Genomic DNA, 21164 nt, shown 5'->3' on the forward strand with positions numbered 1-21164 from the left:
TACTTTTATTTTACGATTCTTATCTAATAAACCTTTTGTCTCCTCCAAGGCTGTGAGGATTTTCTCTTCTTCTAGAAGTTTTACAGTTTAAATTTTTGCATTTAGGTCTGTTCTCCATTTAGAGTGAATCTTGGATGTGTTGTGAGGTCAGAATTGATTCCATATGGATATTCATTTGTCCCATCAAAAGTTGTTGTAATAATTTCCTGAAAAGACTTGCCTTGAAGTATTGGTTGAAAACTCTTTTTTATTTTTTTTTCTTTATTAAAGAAGTTATGCAGTTATAGAACAACCATGCATAAAATACAGGATATCCATATCCACCCCATTATTAACAACTTGCATTGTTGGAACATTTGTTACAATTGATGTAGCACATTGTTGTAATTGTTCTATTAACTATAGTCCATGGTTTAACCTGTAGTTCACTGTTTGGATGGATTTTTTTTTAAATTTCTTGTCACCATATACAATCTAACATTTACCTTTTTAATCACATTCAGATATATATATTTTTCAATGCTGTTAATTACATTCACAATGTGGTGCTACATCACCACTATCCATTACCAAAATATTCCCATCATTCCAATTAGGAACACTATACATTTAACCTCCTATTCCCTATCCTTACCCCATCCCTTGGTAACCTATATTCTAGATTCTGACTCTATGAATTTGCTAATTCTCATTATTTCGAATCAGTGAGATCATACAATATTTGCCCTTTCGTGTCTGGTTTATTTCACTCAACATGATTCTTCAAGGTTCATCCGTGTTTTCACATGTATCATGACTTGATTGCTTTTTATGGCTGAATAATATTCCATTGCATGTATATACCACATTTTATTTATCCATTCATGGGTTAATGGACACTTGGGTTGCTTCCATCTTTTGGCAATAGTAAATAATGTGCTGTGAACATCAGTGTGCAAATATCTGTTTGAGTCCCTGCTTTCAATTCTTTTAGGTATATATCTAGTAGCGGAATTGCCAGGTTATATGGTAGCTCTATACTTAACTTTCTGAGGAACCACCAAACTGTCTTCCACAACATTTTACATTGCCACCAGAAATGAATGAGTGCTCCTATTTCTTGTATTGTTCCAGATCTTAGAGGGAAATCTTTCAGTCTTTCACCATTGAATATGATGTTAGCTGTGGGTTTTTAATACATACTTTTTATCATATTGAGGCAGTTTCCTTCTATACTTATTTTTCTACATGCTTTCATCAAGAAAGGATGCTGGATTTTGTCTAATGCCTTTTCTACATCAATTAAGATGATCATGTGTTTTTGTTTTTGTTTTTGTTTTCCTTCATTCTGTTACTGTAGTTTATTATATTAATTTATTTTCTTATGTTGAACCAAACTTGCATACCAAGGATAAATACTACTTGATCATGGGGCACAGACTGGCTCCAAAGTACCCTGGTTCAGGTGATCATGAGGGGTGGCAAGTGCTTTTTTCATGATCCCCCAAGCTGAGCTTTCTTGGCTTGCCCAGTGAGTGCAGCCCTTCAGCTAACTGTCCCTCACAGCCCTGGAAAAGTGTGGAATCTTTAAGTCTTCTCTGCTGCAGCATTTGTCTGGGGCATATTGAAACGATGACTCCCCTCAGAGCCAGGGTCCCAGTGATCCAAAGTCAATAATCAAAAGCTTATCAGTTCACATAACTGTATGATGGTGCTGTGAATAATTGTACACTGTGGATGAATGTAGGGTGTGTGAATAGATCTCAATTAAACTGTATTTAAAAAAAGTAAATGGACAATGGGGGGAGGAGGGGAATGGTAAGTTTAGGGTGTTCTTTTTTAATTTTTATTTTATTCTTTGGAGTAATGAAAATGTTCAAAGTTTGTGGTGATGAAAGCACAACTATATGACGATAATGTGAAAAACTGATTGTACACTTTGATTGTATGTTATGTGATTATAGCTCAATAAAATTGCATTAAAAAAAGCTGATCAATGATCAGCTGTTACCACAACTGGTCTTGGGGAAGAGTATTTTTGTGTCCCTTTGTTTTGGCAGCAAGCTAGCCAGAAGCTGGACCCCACAGTGGCCTACTGTAATAGCGGGATGGGTATCGGTAGCCACCATGTGGAGAGATTGGTTAACTCTTCTTTAACATAATGTATCCACCTCCTCCTTCCGCTCTGCCCCATATGATGTACAGTGTTATTCTTGCCTCTGGAGTTTCAAAATGGTTCTTTCAGACAGCTCCTGCCCATTTATTAGTTGCTCTAGAGCACTGGAGCTCCCTACTCTGCCATCTTCCCACAATCCCATTTTGAAAATCTTTTGACCGTACATTTTGGGTCTATTTCTGAACTCTCTTTTGTTCAAGTGATCTATATGTCCTTTGTTATGCCAATACCACAATGTCTTAAATGTAGTAAACTTATATGATGACTAAAAATTAGGAAATGTAAATCATCTAACTGTTCTTTTTAAAAATTTATTTCTTTTTTCTAGGTCTTTACCTTTAGTATTGCTCCAATAAATATAGTGTCAACTGTTGATTTTTCATAGATGCCTTTTTTTCAGGTAGAGTTAGTTCCCTTCTGTTCATATTTCTCTGAGAATATGTTTTCTCTTGCATTTGTTCTAAATTTGTCAAATATTTTTCACTATCATAATTATTATATGACTTTTCTCATTTATTTTGTTATTGTTGCAAATTACATTGATTGAATTCCCTGGAAAACTACTTAATCATGATATTGGTGGATTTAATTTGCTATAAATTTTTTTTTTTTTTTTTTTTTTTTTTGTCAGTTGGCAGAGCCAACTGAGGCTTTATTTTGGAAAAGATGAAATGGCTTCTAAATGGGGACATAGGCAAGAAGGGGTACCCCAGGTCTCCTGTTCCCTACACCCCCTGCACAGCTCCTTGTCCCCATGCTCTGGGGCAGCACAGCAGGTGGGTGGGCCTGGAGGGGCTGCAGTGGCAGTTCACTTGGGCAGAACATCAGACGAGTCCGACACCAGCTTCCCATCGCGGGTCTCAATCTTCTTCACAACCACAGCCTTGGTGGAGCCAGTGCGGCTCCCACCAGAGCTGAAGGAGTAGTTGTTGCCAGTGCCTGCGATGCCTCCAAAGACGGGGCTCAGTGGACCTGAGTAGTAGCCACTGGAAGTCTTCGTATGAATACTCATGTTCTGCATCCCAGATTCCAGCCGGCTCTCCTCGCCCTCCAGCAGCTTGCGGTAGGTGGCGATCTCAATGTCCAGGGCCAGCTTGACGTTCATCAGCTCCTGGTACTCGCGCAGCTGCCGCGCCATGTCCTGCTTGGCCTGGTGCAGGGCAGCCTCCAGCTGGGCCAACTTGGCACTGGCGTCCTTAACGGCCAGCTCCCCACGCTGCTCGGCATCTGCAATGGCGGCCTCCAGGGAAGCCCTCTGGCCCTTCAGGCCCTCGATCTCAGCCTGGAGCCGGCTGATGGATCGGTTCATCTCGGAGATCTCCGTCTTCGTGCGGCGGAGGTCATCCCCATGCTTCCCGGCCAGCGTCTGCAGCTCCTCGTACTTGATCTGGTACATGCTCTCGGCCTCAGCCCGGCTGCGGTTGGCGATGTCCTCGTACTGGGCCTTGACCTCGGCGATGATGCCATCCAGGTCCAGGGAGCGGCTGTTGTCCACGGAGAGGACCACGGACGTGTCCGAGATCTGGGCCTGCAGCTCACGGATCTCCGCTTCGTATAGCTGCCTGAGGAAGTTAATCTCATCGGTCAGCCCTTCCAGGCGGGACTCCAGCTCCACTTTGTTCATGTAAGCTTCATCCACATCCTTCTTGATGAGGACAAATTCATTCTCCATCTCTGTTCGCTTGTTGGTCTCATCCTCGTACTTATTCTTGAAGTCTTCCACCAGCCCCTGCATGTTGCCAAGCTCCGCCTCCAGCTTCAGCTTCTCCTGGCTCAGCGCCTCATGCTGCCGCCGAAGGTTGTTGATGTAGCTCTCGAACAAGTTGTCCATTTTGCTCCCAGCAGTCTTCTGCTGCTGCAGGAGGCTCCACTTGGTCTCCAGCATCTTGTTCTGCTGCTCCAGGAACCGCACCTTGTCGATGAAGGAAGCAAACTTGTTGTTCAGGGACTTGATCTGCTCCTTCTCCTGCATCCGCTCGGCCTGGATGTTGGGGTCCACCTCCAGCTTAAGGGGGCTCAGCAGGCTCTGGTTCAACGTGACGGCTGTGATACCCCCGGCACTCCCTGCCCCTGCATAGCCCCCCATCAGACCCATGCCAGTGCCCAGGTTGCCCCGGAAGCTGCTGCCACCGCTGCCCACCCGAGAGTAGGAGCTGACGCGGGTGCCGGGCCCGCTCGTGTAAGAGCGGCTGCTGAAGGTCCGGGGGCCAGAGGACACCTTGTAGGATTTCTGGGTGACCCTGATGGACATGGTGGAGGCTGAAGAAGTGGGCAAGCAGGTCAAACCAGAAATCAGAGTAGGAGCCGAGCACTGCTGCTTCTGGGTTCTGCTATAAATTTTTAAGATAGTTGCATCTATATTCTTGAAGAGTATTGTCTGCATATTTAGGTAATTTTTTTTCATTTTTTTATGTCTAACTTTCAAAATGTTCTTTTAACTTTGTTTTTTAGCAGTTTGACTACATTATACCTAGGTGAGCCTTTCTTTCAACTTTCTCTTGTTTGATGTCTGAAAAGTTCATAAAATTGTAAATTTATACCTTTCAGTAAAATTGATGAAGATATTGGCCATTATTTCCTTTAATATTTTATGCCTCATTTTCTATCTATTCTCCTAACAAGACTCCCATTTCACAAATGTTTAACTTTTTGATATTTTCCAGTAAGTTCCTGAAATTCTGCTTATTCATTATGAATATATTTTATTTTAAGTCGTCAATCATATTTATACTACATGCCCTAAAGTTCTTTTCTTGTAATTCCAACATCTGAGTCATCTTGGAGTTGACTTCTATTAATTGTCTTTTCCTTTGAGCAAAGGTCACATGATTTTGTTTTTACAGATAGATTTATTTTAGATTTTTATCACGGAAACTTTAAATGTGAATTCTGGTTCCTATCACATTTCTCCAAAGATTGTAGTGACTTGTTTTATCGTATAATTAAATTGTTTAGAGTCACAATTCAAAATGTATCACATCTGCTTATATCTCATCTCAACTTTATTTGGAAACAACTTTGTCTTTCCTGAGCATTTACTGTTCGGTGGTCAGCTGGGGTGTGAGTGGTGTTTACACATATAACTTAGGACTCTCCTTTAGATCATTCCTTTCCAAGATCCTTAGGCCTTTTGATTTCCAGCAGTTTTGATCACTCTAGACTCTGTTCTCTGGTTCATGATAGTTCTAATTTGCTAATGCTGCCTTTTCACAAAATACCAGAAATGGTCTGGCTTTTATAAAGGTGGTTTATTCGGTTACACAGTTACAGTCATAAGACCATAAAGTGTCCAAGGTAACGCATCAACAATCAGTTACCTTCACTGGAGGATGGCCAATGGTGTCCAGAAAACCTCTGTTAGCTGGGAAGGCATGTGGCTGGCATCTGCTCGAAGTCCTGGTTTCAAAATGGCTTTCTCCCAGGATGTTCCTCTCTAGGCTGCAGTTCCTCAAAAATGTCACTCTTAGTTGTTCTGGGGGCATTTGTTCTCTCTTAGCTTCTCTGGAGCAAAAGTCTGCCTTCAAAGGCCATCTCCAAAATGTCTCTGTAAGCTGCAGCTCCTCTCTCAGCTCCTGTGCATTCTTCAAAGTGTCCCTCTTGGCTGTAGCAAGCTTGCTCCTTCTGTCTGAGCTTATATAGTGCTCTAGTAAACTAATGAAGGCCCACACTGAATGGGTGGGGCCACACATCCATGGAAATTATCAAATCAGAGTTATCACCCACAGTTGGGTAGGTTACATCTTCATGGAAACACTCAAAAGAATTACAATCTAATTAACACTAATGTCTGCCCACACAAGATTGCATCAAAGATAATGGCATTTTGGGGGACACAATACATTCAAATTGGCATAATGATGCCAAAAATACAGAGGATTTTCTAATGGAGGCTCAGCCACCCTATGCCATGCCACATTTATAGCCAACTCTCAGGCCAAGTTGCAAAAATTGGAAACTTAACTTGTGATGGTATTTTCTTCCAAGTTTGTACCCCTGTCAAAAATCTGCCACAATGGAAGAAAAAGTGTTACTGTTGCTTGGCATTTTATTCTCAAACTAATCATGTATTTCTGGATGATACCAAAATGAAATATATGAGGAGGGAAGATAGTCTCTGCTTCTCAGTATTGAGGATGTAAGGGATTCAGTAAACTCAAATATATCTTGAAAATCATATTTAATGTGGGCTCTTTTATCTTTCAAGATGTTCTGCAAGGCTGAATGGATTTGAAGGTAGAATTGGGGATTCCAATTTAGTTGTGTGTCATGGTATACATGGCATGCGTGTGTGTGTGTATTTACTGAGTGGAACACTTGGAGAAGGAGAAGGAAGGGAATAAGGTAAGTTTACTGAGGGGAGAAAATTTTGAGGAAATTGACTGAGACTCCAAGACCACAGAGATAAGACCCAGGTTTACCTATAGGTAAGATGATAGTAATAACAGTAGGCAAAATAGCCATCATCATTATAGCTAATTTTTATTGTTCTTTTGTGTGTCAGATATTGAGCTAAATGCCTTCCAAATATTTTAGGTTATCTTCAAAGTAAGTCTATGATAGAGAACATAGCATTATCTCACTTTTAGAAATGAGAAAACTTAGATGCAGAGAGATTAACTTTTTAGCCCAAGGTCTTAAAACGAATAGAGAGGGTGAATTTGAACCCATTTTTGAGCTTTAACTACATTTGATATGCTGTAGACCAGATGTTTGACACAGTATTTCATGTAGTGTTTATCCAACAAACCACTTTCAGTGTACCCTCTCATCACTAGGTTTTATATAGGATGACGTTGTATCATTTGCCATTAATCCACATTAATGAATCAGATACATTATTTACATATCTAAAAGGGAATTTTATTCATTCATCCATATACAGTTATGATTTTTTCTGGGTTATTTTCTATGTAATTCTCTGAAAACCTTGCCAATAAAAACAGCTTTTTTGTGTTAGCTGAAGTGCAAAATCTATGTGCCAGGTGTTGGCCTTGTTAAATTGATAGTGAAAACATATTTTTGTCAGTTGCCGGAGGAAACTCACGAGGTGGTGACTCTGATTTGACAATTATTTTCAATATTATAAATTGATGTGCAGAAGGAAAAGAGCAGCATGCACAAGCAAGCTAACTTGTAAAAATACTGAGTGTGAAATCACCATGTACCAGGGCTTATGGAGACAAAGGGTGAATAAATACTATTAATTATTTGATGTAACCAACTTTGAAAATTCAAAACATTTAAAAAAAGAAAATGTTACCTAAGTAACTAGTGTTATTAAATAAAGATTTTTGAATAAGCTATGCTCTTTTATCCTGCCTTGCAAATTAGAAATGAATTTGTCAGCTTTACCTGAAAATGACCTAGAGCCCATTTGTTTCTGACATTTCTCTTCTGCTCCCTTCTCAATTGTAAATTAACCTTATTTATTTGTTTTTCTCTCTAGCATGAAAAATGTGTGTCCAATTGCCAAAAATTTGTTTGGATAATTTTAAAAAATATGTTTCCTCTTTAAGAGGAAATAATAGAATGATATAGTGCAACTATATCTGTTTTGTTATTGCTTGTGGTTGTTTTTGGCTTGGCCCATGTTTGTTTTCATTAAGCACATACTATTTTTTCTTCTTCCTCTTGGTAGGAATGAATGATGGTGTGGCATACCTAGAGAAACTAAATAATCTGTACCAAGATATAATGTTTAATATTATCTAAGTATTTTAAGGCATCTTCTGGATGAATGCAAACAAACTCAGTATCACTGGATATTTCAATTGGATATGAAGTTATAAATGTTGTCTCCAAGTGTCCTTCTATGGTACTGATGAAATAATACATAAGGATATATGTATGTTTCTAAATGAAGAAACATGCTTTACCTAAATGGGAATTTTAGAGTCAGTTCTCTGGTAAAATAGAGAATAGTTGTACAAGATGTAGACTTTCAGACCAACAGATTGATTCATGTCCTGAACTTTTTTACTGCCTATTACTTGTGGCATTATGAGTATTAGACTGGAAGAAGGGTAGATGTCAATTCTTAAAGGAGTTCTCATTCCCACAGAGGAATTTGAACATACATATGGTTCTATATGTTCCAAGTGATGGTGAGAATGCTCTAAACAATAAATTCAGCCTTTGTTTCTTCATGAACAAGTTACTAAGACATAAAAAGAATTCTGGATGAAACATGCCAGAAAAGACTAAGGGTATAGCACTTGGATAGCAATGGAGTCAGATGCCCTGTATTTGAATGTAAGGTTCACTGCTAAGGAAGTCTCTTTGTGTCTTGTCATCACCACCTGTAAAATGGGCCTAATAATAGAAAAGTTGTGGAAATTAAGGAAGAGAAGTCAAAAACACTCCCTGACACGTAGTAAGCAGTTAGTAAATGTTGATTGTTAATATAAATTCCAGGTTGCTGTGCTTTCAGGCTCAAGATTCTTGTCTAACTTCCCACATATGTGCAATATTTACCATTGTTTTCCCCAGTCCCCAATCAATAGACAGGAAACTGCTCTCAGACATGTTATCTCCTATCAGGGACGTGGATAATAGTTGATAATTAAAAGGAGTGGAGCAGCTCACTCAAGTATTTGATGGGGCAGGATGAGGAGACCGAGATTTACAGTGCTCATGAAAGACTTGCTTATGTATCTGAAATCTCCTCAGTGAAAAGAGGCTTTCTAGCAATGCCATGATTCCTGGAGCAATCCAGAAAGGGAGAGCCTATATCTAGTGAATACATATTTAGTTCTCTATATAAAATTATCAAATTAACATTCTTTAAGTACTGTGGGAAGGAAATTACTTATAATACTATTAAGAAAGCATCCAATATTAAACTTTTGTTCAGTAACAATGGCTAGTAATTGCTCTTCCCTCAAAAATACCTTTCCTCTAAATTTATATTAGTAATATTAGCACAGATATGTAATAAAATATGCATCTCTTACTGTTTCCATTTTTTTTTTTTTTTAATTTCATTGTATTCAATCTGGGAGGGAATTCTGACAATATTCTTTACTTACAGATAGATGCTAATGTTCTTTTTGCTTCATAACCTACAGAACAGTAGAGAGCAGGGGATGGCAGAAAGAGATAATAATATTTGGTGCTAGTAAAGGTTGAAGGGAGGCTTAACAGAATTTTTGTGGAGTCTGGAATATTAGGCCTTCTGGCATTTAATAATTTATCATTGTCTCTTCATCTAAAGGACCTTAAAATATGCAAATATGCTTCAAAAACTTAGATTATTTTGTAAAACCTAGATTCAAATTATTATAGAAAATATTTGGAATTCTAGAGCATTAACTTATTAGTAAGGAAGTATTTAGGGTAACTTGAAAATATTAAACTATTGTATATTTGCCATGAGGAAATAAATGCCTCAATAATGGTAAAATGGGGTTAATACTTATAGCAGCAAGTGTTTAATTAAATATAATGGATCCTCCCTATTTGTTAAATACTGTTAACTATCAGATGTTATGTTATCTTGATCCATAGAGATTACAGTAAAATGAATAGATACTCATCTGCCTTGTGATTTAGGCTCTGAAGGTTGATGTTCTTTATATTTCCTCCAAAGAATTATGCCTGCAAAAGTGTTAGTTGCTTTTTTGTATAAAAATTATCTTGTCACTTTATTACATATCAGCCTTCTTTAGAAGACATTAAAAATACATTGCCTTTCAACAAATTTTCATGAACAAATATTCTTCTATTGACCCAGTTGAATATTGGCAAAGAAAAGGTTTGAGAGGAAGCCTCAATGCAAATCCTCCCATCTCATCTCAATCATCTTATTCCAATGTTTCCCGAGTTTTTGAGTCATTTTATTGTTTCTTGGGCCTACCTCTTATCAGTTGTTCTTTAAAGTGCAGTAATTTTAAGCCATCAAGCTCTTAATTTTGACTTTTCTGAGATTATCTCTTGTCAATCTCTTTTCAAAATCACACTATGTTAACGAAAGGACTTCTAAAACCAACCAACAAAGCTCTTATAACATGGAAAATAATAGGATTGCAAATTTTCAAATGTGTTAGAGTAGCTTCTCAAATTATTTATCTTTTTGAAACTCTTGCTTCAAAAAAAAAGCAATATACAGAATATACCAAAACACTTAAAAAGTTCTGATGCAATCATTTCCTCATATTTGTTTCATTTTTGTATAACATCCTCAGGTCTGATTCTAATTTTATTCCTTTTCATATGGATATTACATTGCTCTAGCACAATTTATAGATTATCCTTTCTTCACTGATTGCTAATGTCATTTTAGATTTTATGTGTGTATGTGTGTGTATGTATGTGCATATGTGAATATGTTTGTGTGCATATGTTTTTTTTCCTAATAATTGCCTTCCAAATATACCTTGTTGGACTCCATCTTCACTCCATTGTTAGTAAGTACCTTTTGATAACTTGGCTAGATTCCAAAGTTTTGTGATTCCTTTCCATTTTCATAACATCTCACTTTGGTATTGAGACTAGGTCCTGTTAATTTTAAAACTTGAGCCTCCATCTCTTCTCTTCCCTTCTGCCAATACTGACTAGGTCTTTCTGTGGCTTTAGAGGCTTAAATTTAACAGGAACACAGGATCTACTCTTCACATTGCTCTCTACTGACAAGTCTATTGCCATGGTGGGGATGGGGAGCAGGAAAGGTGAAAAATGTGAAATATCCAACTGAGTAAGGTAAGATTTCAGCTCTCACCTTATTGGGTATCTCACACTCATTATCCTTGCAGCTATCAACCAAAAGGAAACAGGGAACAGTTCTAACTGGCTTCACTGTCTGTTGGAGGGTCATTCTCCTGCATCTCTCCCAAGCATGTGTTATCCATCCACATCTTCCTAGTGACCGTCATATGCAGACACTCATATTTCCTCCTTCTGATGTGTATTCTTTGTCCCATTGCTTTGGGTGCCTTCCAAAGCTGTAGGTTCAAATTTATCTAGACTCACTGGCTAAACATCTGCATTGAATTAGCAATCAGTAGTATCTATTTTCTGTACCTTTTAGGAGTCAGAACTTGAGAAGAGGAACTCCTAATTACCTCTTTATCTTGCAGTCCCCTAGGATAGAACTCAGCATCCAATTTTCTTTTCCCCTGATCAGTTAGCACAGGGGCAGGTTGTCACACCTCAGAAGAGTCTAACATATAGAAGGAATGTCTGATCCAGGGGCCCTGCAGCTTATCTCAAACTTATCCTCAAACCAAGGATTGAAGCCTGTTTTAGAAATCCCAGTCATAGTGGCACCTCGACCCCAAAAGGTGGATAAGACAAAATCAGGTAGGCCTATAAGGTGAGCGACCACAAGCAAGCTAAAAGGCCTGCTTCCTCCACATAGATAATACAGCTGCACATCAAAGAAGAGTAGTGTGTTAGAAGCCTATAACCAATCAGCTCAGAACTTGATAAGCCCTCACCCACTCAAAGCACAGGACACCCTTCCCTCCCCACATGGTTTTTTTTCTTTAAAATATGCCACTATCAGAAAGAGAGCTGGAGTCATTTCCTTTCTATTCATTGGCTCCCACTTGCTTTCTTCCTCTAATAAATCTTAAGTTTTATACTTAAACTTTGACTTGCTGCATTGTGTGGACTCTTGAACAACTCCAACCTAACATCTGGTGCTGTGACTCATACAGAGGTTTGACTTAGGCTTGAGTCTCCAGCCCCTTAAGGAGCAATGGGAGAGCCTCTTGGTCAACCCCGTTCAGAGGACTAATTGAGGTTTGAGTTTCCCAGCCCCTCAGGGCAATGGGGCAGCCTTCCAGTCAACTCCATTCCCAGATTACACAGTCATTCATTTCCATGCATTCAGCAGCTTGAGTCCATGAACTCAGACCACCTTAATGTGATGCTGGCACACCCTCATGGCTCTCAAATATCTACAACTAATTTGGCCCTAGGTAAGTGACATCTTTCTCCCCAGATCCTCCCCTCAAGAGTTTTGTTTAGTGTCCCATGGACAACCTGGCCAGTCCCAGTGCAGTGCCTAGGCCTGCTCTAATGCAGTACCCCAGCTTTGTAAGCCTAGCAAAATCTGAGCACTCAGTCAAAAGTCTCTAATGGTCCAGGAGCATTTTTCCCCATTACAGCAAAGTAACCCAGGGGACGCCTTGGGCAAAAGACTGCACACTATTTCCTGACCCCCAATGACAAACTGGAGACAACTGCTTTGTTGTTGTGATGGGTTGTGCAGATCTGGGTTGTTAGTCTCACTTGAGCAATATTTTGGGTGGTCTCTGTAAGCCTCCAAAGGAGCAGGGGGACCATGAGTCTCTCACAGGTGATCTCTGTAAGCCTCCCATGAGCATAGCCCCAATTTGTGTCAGCCTCATTCAGGGAGACTGTAAGCCTCTAAAGGAGCAGGGGGACTGTGGGCCTCTTGTGGGTGATCTCCATAAGCCTCTGGTGAGCAAATTTCCCTGACAAGCTACAAGACTCTTAAATTCTTGGAGACCATAAGCCTCTAAAGGAGCAGGGGAACTGTAAGTCTCTCACGGGTGATCTCCGTAAGCCCCTGGCAAGCAATGTTCCCTAACAAGAAAAAAGCCTTTTAAATTTCTTAAATAATCATGAGTAATATCCAGTCACTTTTTTTTTTTAATCATCATTTTATTGAGATATATTCACATACCACGCAGTCATACAAAACAAACTGTACTTTCGATTGTTTACAGTACCATTACATAGTTGTACATTCATCACCTAAATCAATCCCTGACACCTTCATTAGCACACACACAAAAATAACAAGAATAATAATTAGAGTGAAAAAGAGCAATTGAAGTAAAAAAGAACACTGGGTACCTTTGTCTGTTTGTTTCCTTCCCCTACTTTTCTACACATCCATCCATAAACTAGACAAAGTGGAGTTTGGTCCTTATGGCATTCCCAATCCCACTGTCACCCCTCATAAGCTACATTTTTATACAACTGTCTTCGAGATTCATGGGTTCTGGGTTGTAGTTTAATAGTTTCAGGTATCCACCACCAGCTACCCCAATTCTTTAGAACCTAAAAAAGGTTGTCTAAAGTGTGCGTAAGAGTGCCCACCAGAGTGATCTCTCAGCTCGTTTTGGAATCTCTCTGCCACTGAAGCTTATTTCATTTCCTTTCACATCCCCCTTTTGGTCAAGAAGATGTTCTCCATCCCATGATGCCGGGTCTACATTCCTCCCCGGGAGTCATATTCCACGTTGCCAGGGAGATTCACTTCCCTGGGTGTCTGATCCCACGTAGGGGGGAGGGCAGTGATTTCACCTTTCAAGTTGGCTTAGCCAGAGAGAGAGGGCCACATCTGGGCAACAAAGAGGCATTCAGGAGGAGACTCTTAGGCACAAATACAGGGAGGCCTAGCCTCTCCTTTGCAGCAACCGTCTTCCCAAGGGTAAAACTTATGGTAGAGGGCTCAACCCATCAAACCACCAGTCCCCTATGTCTGTGGTCATGTTAGCAACCATGGAGGTGGGGTAGGCGAATACCCCTGCATTCTCCACAGGCTCCTCAAGGGGGCACTACATCTTTTTTTTTTTTTTTCCTTGTTTGTCTTTTTTCTTTTTTTTTTTTTTTAACTTTCCCTTCTTTTTTAAATCAACTGTATGAAAAAAAAAAGTTAAAAAGAAAACAAACATACAATAAAAGAAGATTTCAAAGAGACCATAACAAGGGAGTAAGAAAAAGACAACTAACCTAAGATAACTGCTTAACTTCCAACATGTTCCTACTTTACCCCAAGAAAGTTACATAATATAGCAACATTTCAGTGAACTTGTTCCTACTACATCCATCAGAAATTAACAGACCATAGTCATTTCTGGGCATCCCCAGAACGTTAAATACCTTATCTGTTCTTCTTGGATTATTGTTCCCCCTTCCTTAATTGCTCTCTACTGCTAGTTCCCCTACATTCTACATTATAAACCATTTGTTTTACATTTTTCAAAGTTCACATTAGTGGTAGCATATAATATTTCTCTTTTTGTGCCTGGCTTATTTCACTCAGCATTATGTCTTCAAGGTTCATCCATGTTGTCATATGTTTCACCAGATCGTTCCTTCTTACTGCCGCGTAGTATTCCATTGTGTGTATATACCACATTTTATTTATCCACTCATCTGTTGAAGGACATTTGGGTTGTTTCCATCTCTTGGCAATTGTGAATAATGCTGCTATGAACATTGGCGTGCAGATATCTGTTCGTGTCACTGCTTTCCGATCTTCCGGGTATATACCGAGAAGTGCAATCGCTGGATCGAATGGTAGCTCTATATCTAGTTTTCTAAGGAACTGCCAGACTGACTTCCAGAGTGGCTGAACCATTATACAGTCCCACCAACAATGAATAAGAGTTCCAATTTCTCCACATCCCCTCCAGCATTTGTAGTTTCCTGTTTGTTTAATGGCAGCCATTCTAACCGGTGTTAGATGGTATCTCATTGTGGTCTTAATTTGCATCTCTCTAATAGCTAGTGAAGCTGAACATTTTTTCATGTGTTTCTTGGCCATTTGTATTTCCTCTTCAGAGAACTGTCTTTTCATATCTTTTGCCCATTTTATAATTGGGCTGTCTGTACTATTGTCATTGAGTTGTAGGATTTCTTTGTATATGCAAGATATCAGTCTTTTGTCAGATACATGGTTTCCAAAAATTTTTTCCCATTGAGTTGGCTGCCTCTTTCCCTTTTTGAGAAATTCCTTTGAGGTGCAGAAACTTCTAAGCTTGAGGAGTTCCCATTTATCTATTTTCTCTTTTGTTGCTTGTGCTTTGGGTGTAAAGTCTAGGAAGTGGCCTCCTAATACAAGGTCTTGAAGATGTTTTCCTACATTATCTTCTAGGAGTTTTATGGTACTTTCTTTTATATTGAGATCTTTGGTCCATTTTGAGTTAATTTTTGTGTAGGGGGTGAGGTAGGGGTCCTCTTTCATTCTTTTGGATATGGATATCCAACTCTCCCAGCCCCATTTGTTGAAAAGACCATTATGGCTCAGTTCGGTGACTTTGGGGGCCTTATCAAAGATCAGTCGGCCATAGATCTGAGGGTCTATCTCTGAATTCTCAATTCGATTCCATTGATCTATATGTCTATCTTTGTGCCAGTACCATGCTGTTTTGGCAACTGTGGCTTTATAATAAGCTTCAAAGTCAGGGAGTGTAAGTCCTCCCACTTCGTTTTTCTTTTTTAGAGTGTCTTTAGCAATTCGAGGCATCTTCCCTTTCCAAATAAATTTGATAACTAGCTTTTCCAAGTCTGCAAAGTAGGTTGTTGGAATTTTGATTGGGATTGCATTGAATCTGTAGATGATTTTGGGTAGAATTGACATCTTAATGACATTTAGCTTTCCTATCCATGAACATGGAATATTTTTCCATCTTTTAAGGTCCCCTTCTATTTCTTTTAGTAGAGTTATGTAGTTTTCTTTGTATAGGTCTTTTACATCTTTGGTTAAGTTTATTCCTAGGTACTTGATTTTTTTAGTTGCTATTGAAAATGGTATCTTTTTCTTGAGTGTCTCTTCAGTTTGTTCATTTCTAGCATATAGAAACATTACTGACTTATGTGCATTAATCTTGTATCCCGCTACTTTGCTAAATTTGTTTATTACCTCTAGTAGGTGTATCGTTGATTTCTCAGGGTTTTCTAGATATAAGATCATATCATCTGCAAACAATGACAGTTTTACTTCTTCTTTTCCAATTTGGATGCCTTTTATTTCTTTGTCTTGCCGGATTGCCCTGGCTAGCACTTCCAGCACAATGTTGAATAACAGTGGTGACAGCGGGCATCCTTGTCTTGTTCCTGATCTTAGAGGGAAGGCTTTCAGTCTCTCACCATTGAGTACTATGCTGGCTGTGGGTTTTTCATATATGCTCTTTATCATGTTGAGGAAGTTTCCTTCAATTCCTACCTTTTGAAGTGTTTTTATCAAAAACGGATGTTGGATTTTGTCAAATGCTTTTTCAGCATCTATTGAGATGATCAATTGATTTTTCCCTTTCGAGTTTTTAATGTGTTGTAATACATTGATTGTTTTTCTTATGTTGAACCATCCTTGCATGCCTGGAATGAACCCCACTTGGTCATGGTGTATGATTTTTTTAATGTGTCTTTGGATTCGATTTGCAAGTATTTTGTTGAGGATTTTTGCATCTATATTCATTAGGGAGATTGGCCGGTAGTTTTCCTTTTTTGTAGCATCTTTGCCTGGTTTTGGTATTAGATTGATGTTAGCTTCATAAAATGAGTTAGGTAGTGTTCCATTTTTTTCAATGTTTTGAAAGAGTTTGAGTAAGATTGGTGTCAGTTCTTTCTGGAAAGTTTGGTAGAATTCCCCTGTGAAGCCATCTGGCCCTGGGCATTTATTTGTGGGAAGATTTTTGATGACTGATTGGATCTCTTTGCTTGTGATGGGTTGGTTGAGGTCTTCTATTTCTTCTCTGGTCAGTCTAGGTTGTTCATATGTTTCCAGGAAATTGTCCATTTCTTCTACATTGTCCAGTTTATTGCCATACAGTTGTTCATAATATCCTCTTATAATTTTTTTAATTTCTTCAGGATCTGCAGTTATGTCACCTTTTTCATTCATTATTTTGTTTATATGGGTCTTCTCTCTTTTTGATTTTGTCAGTCTAGCTAGGGGCTTGTCAATCTTGTTGATCTTCTCAAAGAACCAACTTTTGGTGATATTTATCCTCTCTATTGTTTTTTTGTTCTCTATGTCATTTATTTCTGCTTTAATCCTTGTTATTTCTTTTCTTGTACTTGGTTTAGGATTGGTTTGCTGTTCATTTTCTAGCTTCTTCAGTTGATCCATTAGTTCTTTGATTTTAGCTCTTTCTTCCTTTTTAATATATGCATTTAGTGCTATAAATTTCCCCCTTAGCACTGCTTTTGCTGCATCCCATAGGTTTTGGTATGTTGTGTTCTCATTTTCATTCGTCTCTATATATTTAGCAATTTCTCTTGCTATTTCTTCTTTAACCCACTGATTGTTTAGGAGTGTGTTGTTTAACCTCCAGGTATTTGTGAATTTTCTAAGTCTCTGATGGTTATTGACTTCTAATTGTATTCCATTGTGGTCAGAGAATGTGCTTTGAATAATTTCAATCTTTTTAAATTTATTGAGGCTTGTTTTATGTCCCAGCATATGATCTATTCTGGAGAAAGTTCCGTGAACACTAGAAAAGTATGTGTATCCTGGTGATTTGGGATGTAATGTCCTGTAGATGTCTTTTAAATCTAATTCATTTATCAGATTGTTTAGGTTTTCAATTTCCTTATTGGTCCTCTGTCTGGTTGATCTATCTATAGGAGAGAGTGATGTGTTGAAGTCTCCCACAATTATTGTGGAAACATCAATTGCTTCCTTTAGTTTTGCCAGTGTTTCTCTCATGTATTTTGTGGCACCTTGATTGGGTGCATAGACATTTACGATTGTTATTTCTTCTTGCTGAATTGCTCCTTTTATTAGTATGTAGTGGCCTTCTTTGTCTCTCAAAACATCCCTGCATTTGAAGTCTATTTTATCTGAGATTAATATTGCTACACCTGCTTTCTTTTGGCTGTAGCTTGCATGAAATATTTTTTTCCATCCTTTCACTTTCAGTTTCTTTGTGTCCCTGTGTCTAAGATGAGTCTCTTGTATGCAACATATTGATGGTTCATTTTTTTTGATCCATTCTGCGAATCTATATCTTTTAATTGGGGAGTTTAATCCATTTACATTCAACGTTAAAACCGTGAAGGCATTTCTTGAATCGGCCATCTTATCCTTTGGATTATGTTTGCCATATTTTTCCCTCTCTCTATTAATATCCTTTATTGTACCCATACCGAATCTCTTTAGTACTGAACCTTTCTCCAAGTCTCTCTGTCCTGTCTTTGTTTCTCTGTCTGTAGGGCTCCCTTTAGTATCTCCAGTAGGGCAGGTCTCTTGTTAGCAAATTCTCTCAGCGTTTCTTTGTCTGTGAAAAATTTAAGCTCTCCCTCAAATTTGAAGGAGAGCTTTGCTGGATAAAGTATTCTTGGCTGGAAATTCCTCTCACTCAGAATTTTAAATATATCGTGCCACTGCCTTCTTGCCTCCATGGTGGCTGCTGAGTAGTCACTACTTAGTCTTATGCTGTTTCCTTTGTATGTGGTGAATTGCTTTTCTCTTGCTGCTTTCAGAACTTGCTCCTTTTCTATGTTTGACAGTGTGATCAGTATATGTCTCGGAGTGGGTTTTTTTGGATTTATTCTATTTGGAGTTCGCTGAGCATTTATGATTTGTGTATTTATGTTGTTTAGAAGATTTGGGAAGTTTTCCCCAACAATTTCTTTGAATACTCTTCCTAGACCTTTACCCTTTTCTTCCCCTTCTGGGACACCAATGAGTCTTATATTTGGATGTTTCATATTATCTATCATATCCCTGAGGTCCATTTCGAGTTTTTCAATTTTTTTCCCCATTCTTTCTTTTATGCTTTCATTTTCCATTCTGTCATCTTCCAGGTCACTGATTCGTTGTTCAACTTCCTCTAGTCTTGTACTATGAGTGTCCAGAATCTTTTTAATTTGGTCAACAGTTTCTTTAATTTCCATAAGATCATCCATTTTTTTATTTAGTCTTGCAATGTCTTCTTTATGCTCTTCTAGGGTCTTCTTGATTTCCTTCATATCCCATACTATGGTCTCATTGTTCATCTTTAGTTCTTTGAGTAGCTGCTCTAGGTGCTGTGTGTCTTCTGGTCTTTTGATTTGGGTGCTTGGGCTTGGGTTATCCATATCGTCTGGTTTTTTCATATGCTTTATAATTTTCTGTTGTTTTTGGCCTCGTGGCATTTGCTGAACTTGATAGGGTTCTTTTAGGGTTTGTAGACCTATTGAAGTCCTTATCTCTAATTTATCAGATCTACAGCTTCGTGGAGTACACTTTCTCTAACTAACCAGCAGGTGGCATCCACGAGCCACCTGTTCTCCACAAGCCAGATCTCCCCTGCTTAGCCTTTTTGGTGAGTGGGGGAGTGAGTCTTGTGGGGCCCAATTGGTGTACCAAGCTTGCGTGTGTAGTTGGTGTTGCCTGCCCTGTATGTGGGACGTGTTTCTGGGCAGTCGGGGAGGGGGGATGGCCCTAACAATGAAATCTCCCTGATGATCCTAGAGTTTTAAAGCTGCTGCAATAGTCTAATCCTTCAGTTCAGTCCTGCCACAGTTTGTCTCTGCCACTGACCCACAAGTCTTTGGTATTGGCGTATGGCTCCTGAGACTTGCAAGTGGGCCCCTCTTCCAGGCTGTGCACCCCGGGTCCTCTGTTGAGGGATGACTGTGCTATGTCACAGGTGAGTGCCGTCCCCCCAGGGCAGTTCTGGGCTGCTGGGCTGTGTAGGGAGGCTCCCAGTCTGCTCAAATGATGGCTGAATGGGGCTTTGTTAATTCACACTGCTCCACCTTCCCAACTCTGGGACATTCAGCTGAGGTTGCAGGGAAGGCTAATGTCCACGCCCAGTTTTCTGGTGTGTGCCTGTTATTTGAAGCACTTCCGTCACACTGGGTTGTCTGGGGCAGCTCTGGGCTATGGGGCTGGCGATGGGCAGGAGTGTTTCCTATCCACCAGGATGGTGGCTGTGAGCGGACACCCCCCTTTTCTTGGGAAGTTGTGTTGTTTAGTGAATTTTCTCAGCCACTTGATTATTGCCTTTTGTCTCAGAGCTCTCTTAGTTCTGCTCTTGACTTGACGTGCCCAAATTGCAATTCTTTGAAGCTTTCTGTATTGAGCTTCTTAGAGTAATTGTTTTAGAAAAAGCAAAAAGGATTTAAAAAAAAAACGGCCCTCCTCAGAGATCTAATGGGTTATTGAAATGCTAATAGACAAAGCAACCAGGGCCATTAAGGAAAGGTGCACAGGGCAGAGAGATCAGCTTTGCTTCGGGATTTGCATATGCGCCTCAAGGCCTGAGCTCCACCCTTCCCCTTTCTGTGTTCACCAGAACTCCAAAAATCCTCTGCTTTTATTTTGGAGTTTTTCATGTTGTTTCTTTTCTATGCCTGTCTCCTCTCTGCTGGGCTGGCTGCTCTCAGAGTCTCTGGTGTCCGGTCTCAGTCTATCTATGGTTGGAGTTTGAATCAGTAGAATGAGTTTTCGATAAGAGCAGCCACTGCAGTTCTCCCTTCTCCTTCCCGGAGCTGACAGCCCCTCCTCCCCCGGGACTGAGCCTGGCAGGGAGGGGCGCGGGTCCCCTGGCCGCAAAAACTTACAGATTTCGCTGATCTCAGCAGTTCCACGTTTTCATGAGTGTTGTATGAAGTATGCCCAAAGACAGATTGCTCTGTGGTGTCCAGTCCACGCAGTTCCTGGCTTTTTACCTACTTTCCTGGAGGAGTAACTAAAACTTACAGCTCACCAGTCTGCCGTCTTGCCCCGCCTCTATCCAGTCACTTTTAAGTGACTCCAAAACTGCATTTCCTCCTAAATCTACTCCTCTCAGATGTTTACTCTGCAATCTCAATAAACTTAAAAGGGGAAGTAGAACCAATACAATTTTGCCACAATATCCTTTAGAGCAACAAAAATGTTAGCCAGAAAATGGCACTTTCAATTGGCAAATTCTCACTGAACTTAATAATTTTATTTGGTGCAACAGCAAGTGGTCTGAAGCGCCTATTCTCAAGCTTTCTAAACTGTTTGGTCCCAGCTATCTTTGTGCCACTCTGTCACCTCCCACCAAATCCTCCTCCTTCATAAAAACCCTTCCAAGTCTTCTGCTCCCCCTCTACAGAAATTTCAAAAACTCCCCAATCCTGAAAAGCTTTTAAACAGCTTCTGCTCTTTAACCCTGAAAACCATCCCCCTCCTGACTATACTCCCCCTCCTCATTCTTCTCCAACCCCTTCCACTCCCTCTTTTCCTCAACCCCTTCCTTTCCCAAACCTACCCCTATCCCTAGCAAGGCTTAGCCTCTGATTTACAAACACTAAATTTACATCCCAGTAAGCTGCTTCAATATGTAGATGG

The 21164-nt window shown here is 39.6% G+C and overlaps 1 protein-coding gene across 1 annotated transcript; it reads right to left on the reverse strand.

Moving 5' to 3' along the window:
* Positions 1-2782: 2782 nt before the first annotated feature.
* On the reverse strand, positions 2783-4428 carry LOC119532472 (keratin, type II cytoskeletal 8-like). The gene has a single exon (XM_037834932.1). It carries the CDS (start codon positions 4404-4406, stop codon positions 2964-2966), a length of 1443 nt encoding a protein of 480 aa, XP_037690860.1. The 5' UTR covers positions 4407-4428; the 3' UTR covers positions 2783-2963.
* Between the last annotated feature and the right edge of the window lie 16736 nt (positions 4429-21164).

This window comes from Choloepus didactylus, chromosome 4, assembly GCF_015220235.1.
Source record: "Choloepus didactylus isolate mChoDid1 chromosome 4, mChoDid1.pri, whole genome shotgun sequence".
In the NCBI taxonomy this organism is placed as follows: Eukaryota; Metazoa; Chordata; class Mammalia; order Pilosa; family Megalonychidae; genus Choloepus; species Choloepus didactylus.

Coding starts and splice junctions, on each gene's coding strand:
- LOC119532472 (XM_037834932.1), bottom strand. CDS start 4,406: ATGTCCATCAGGGTCACCCAGAAATCCTACAAGGTGTCCTCTGGCCCC.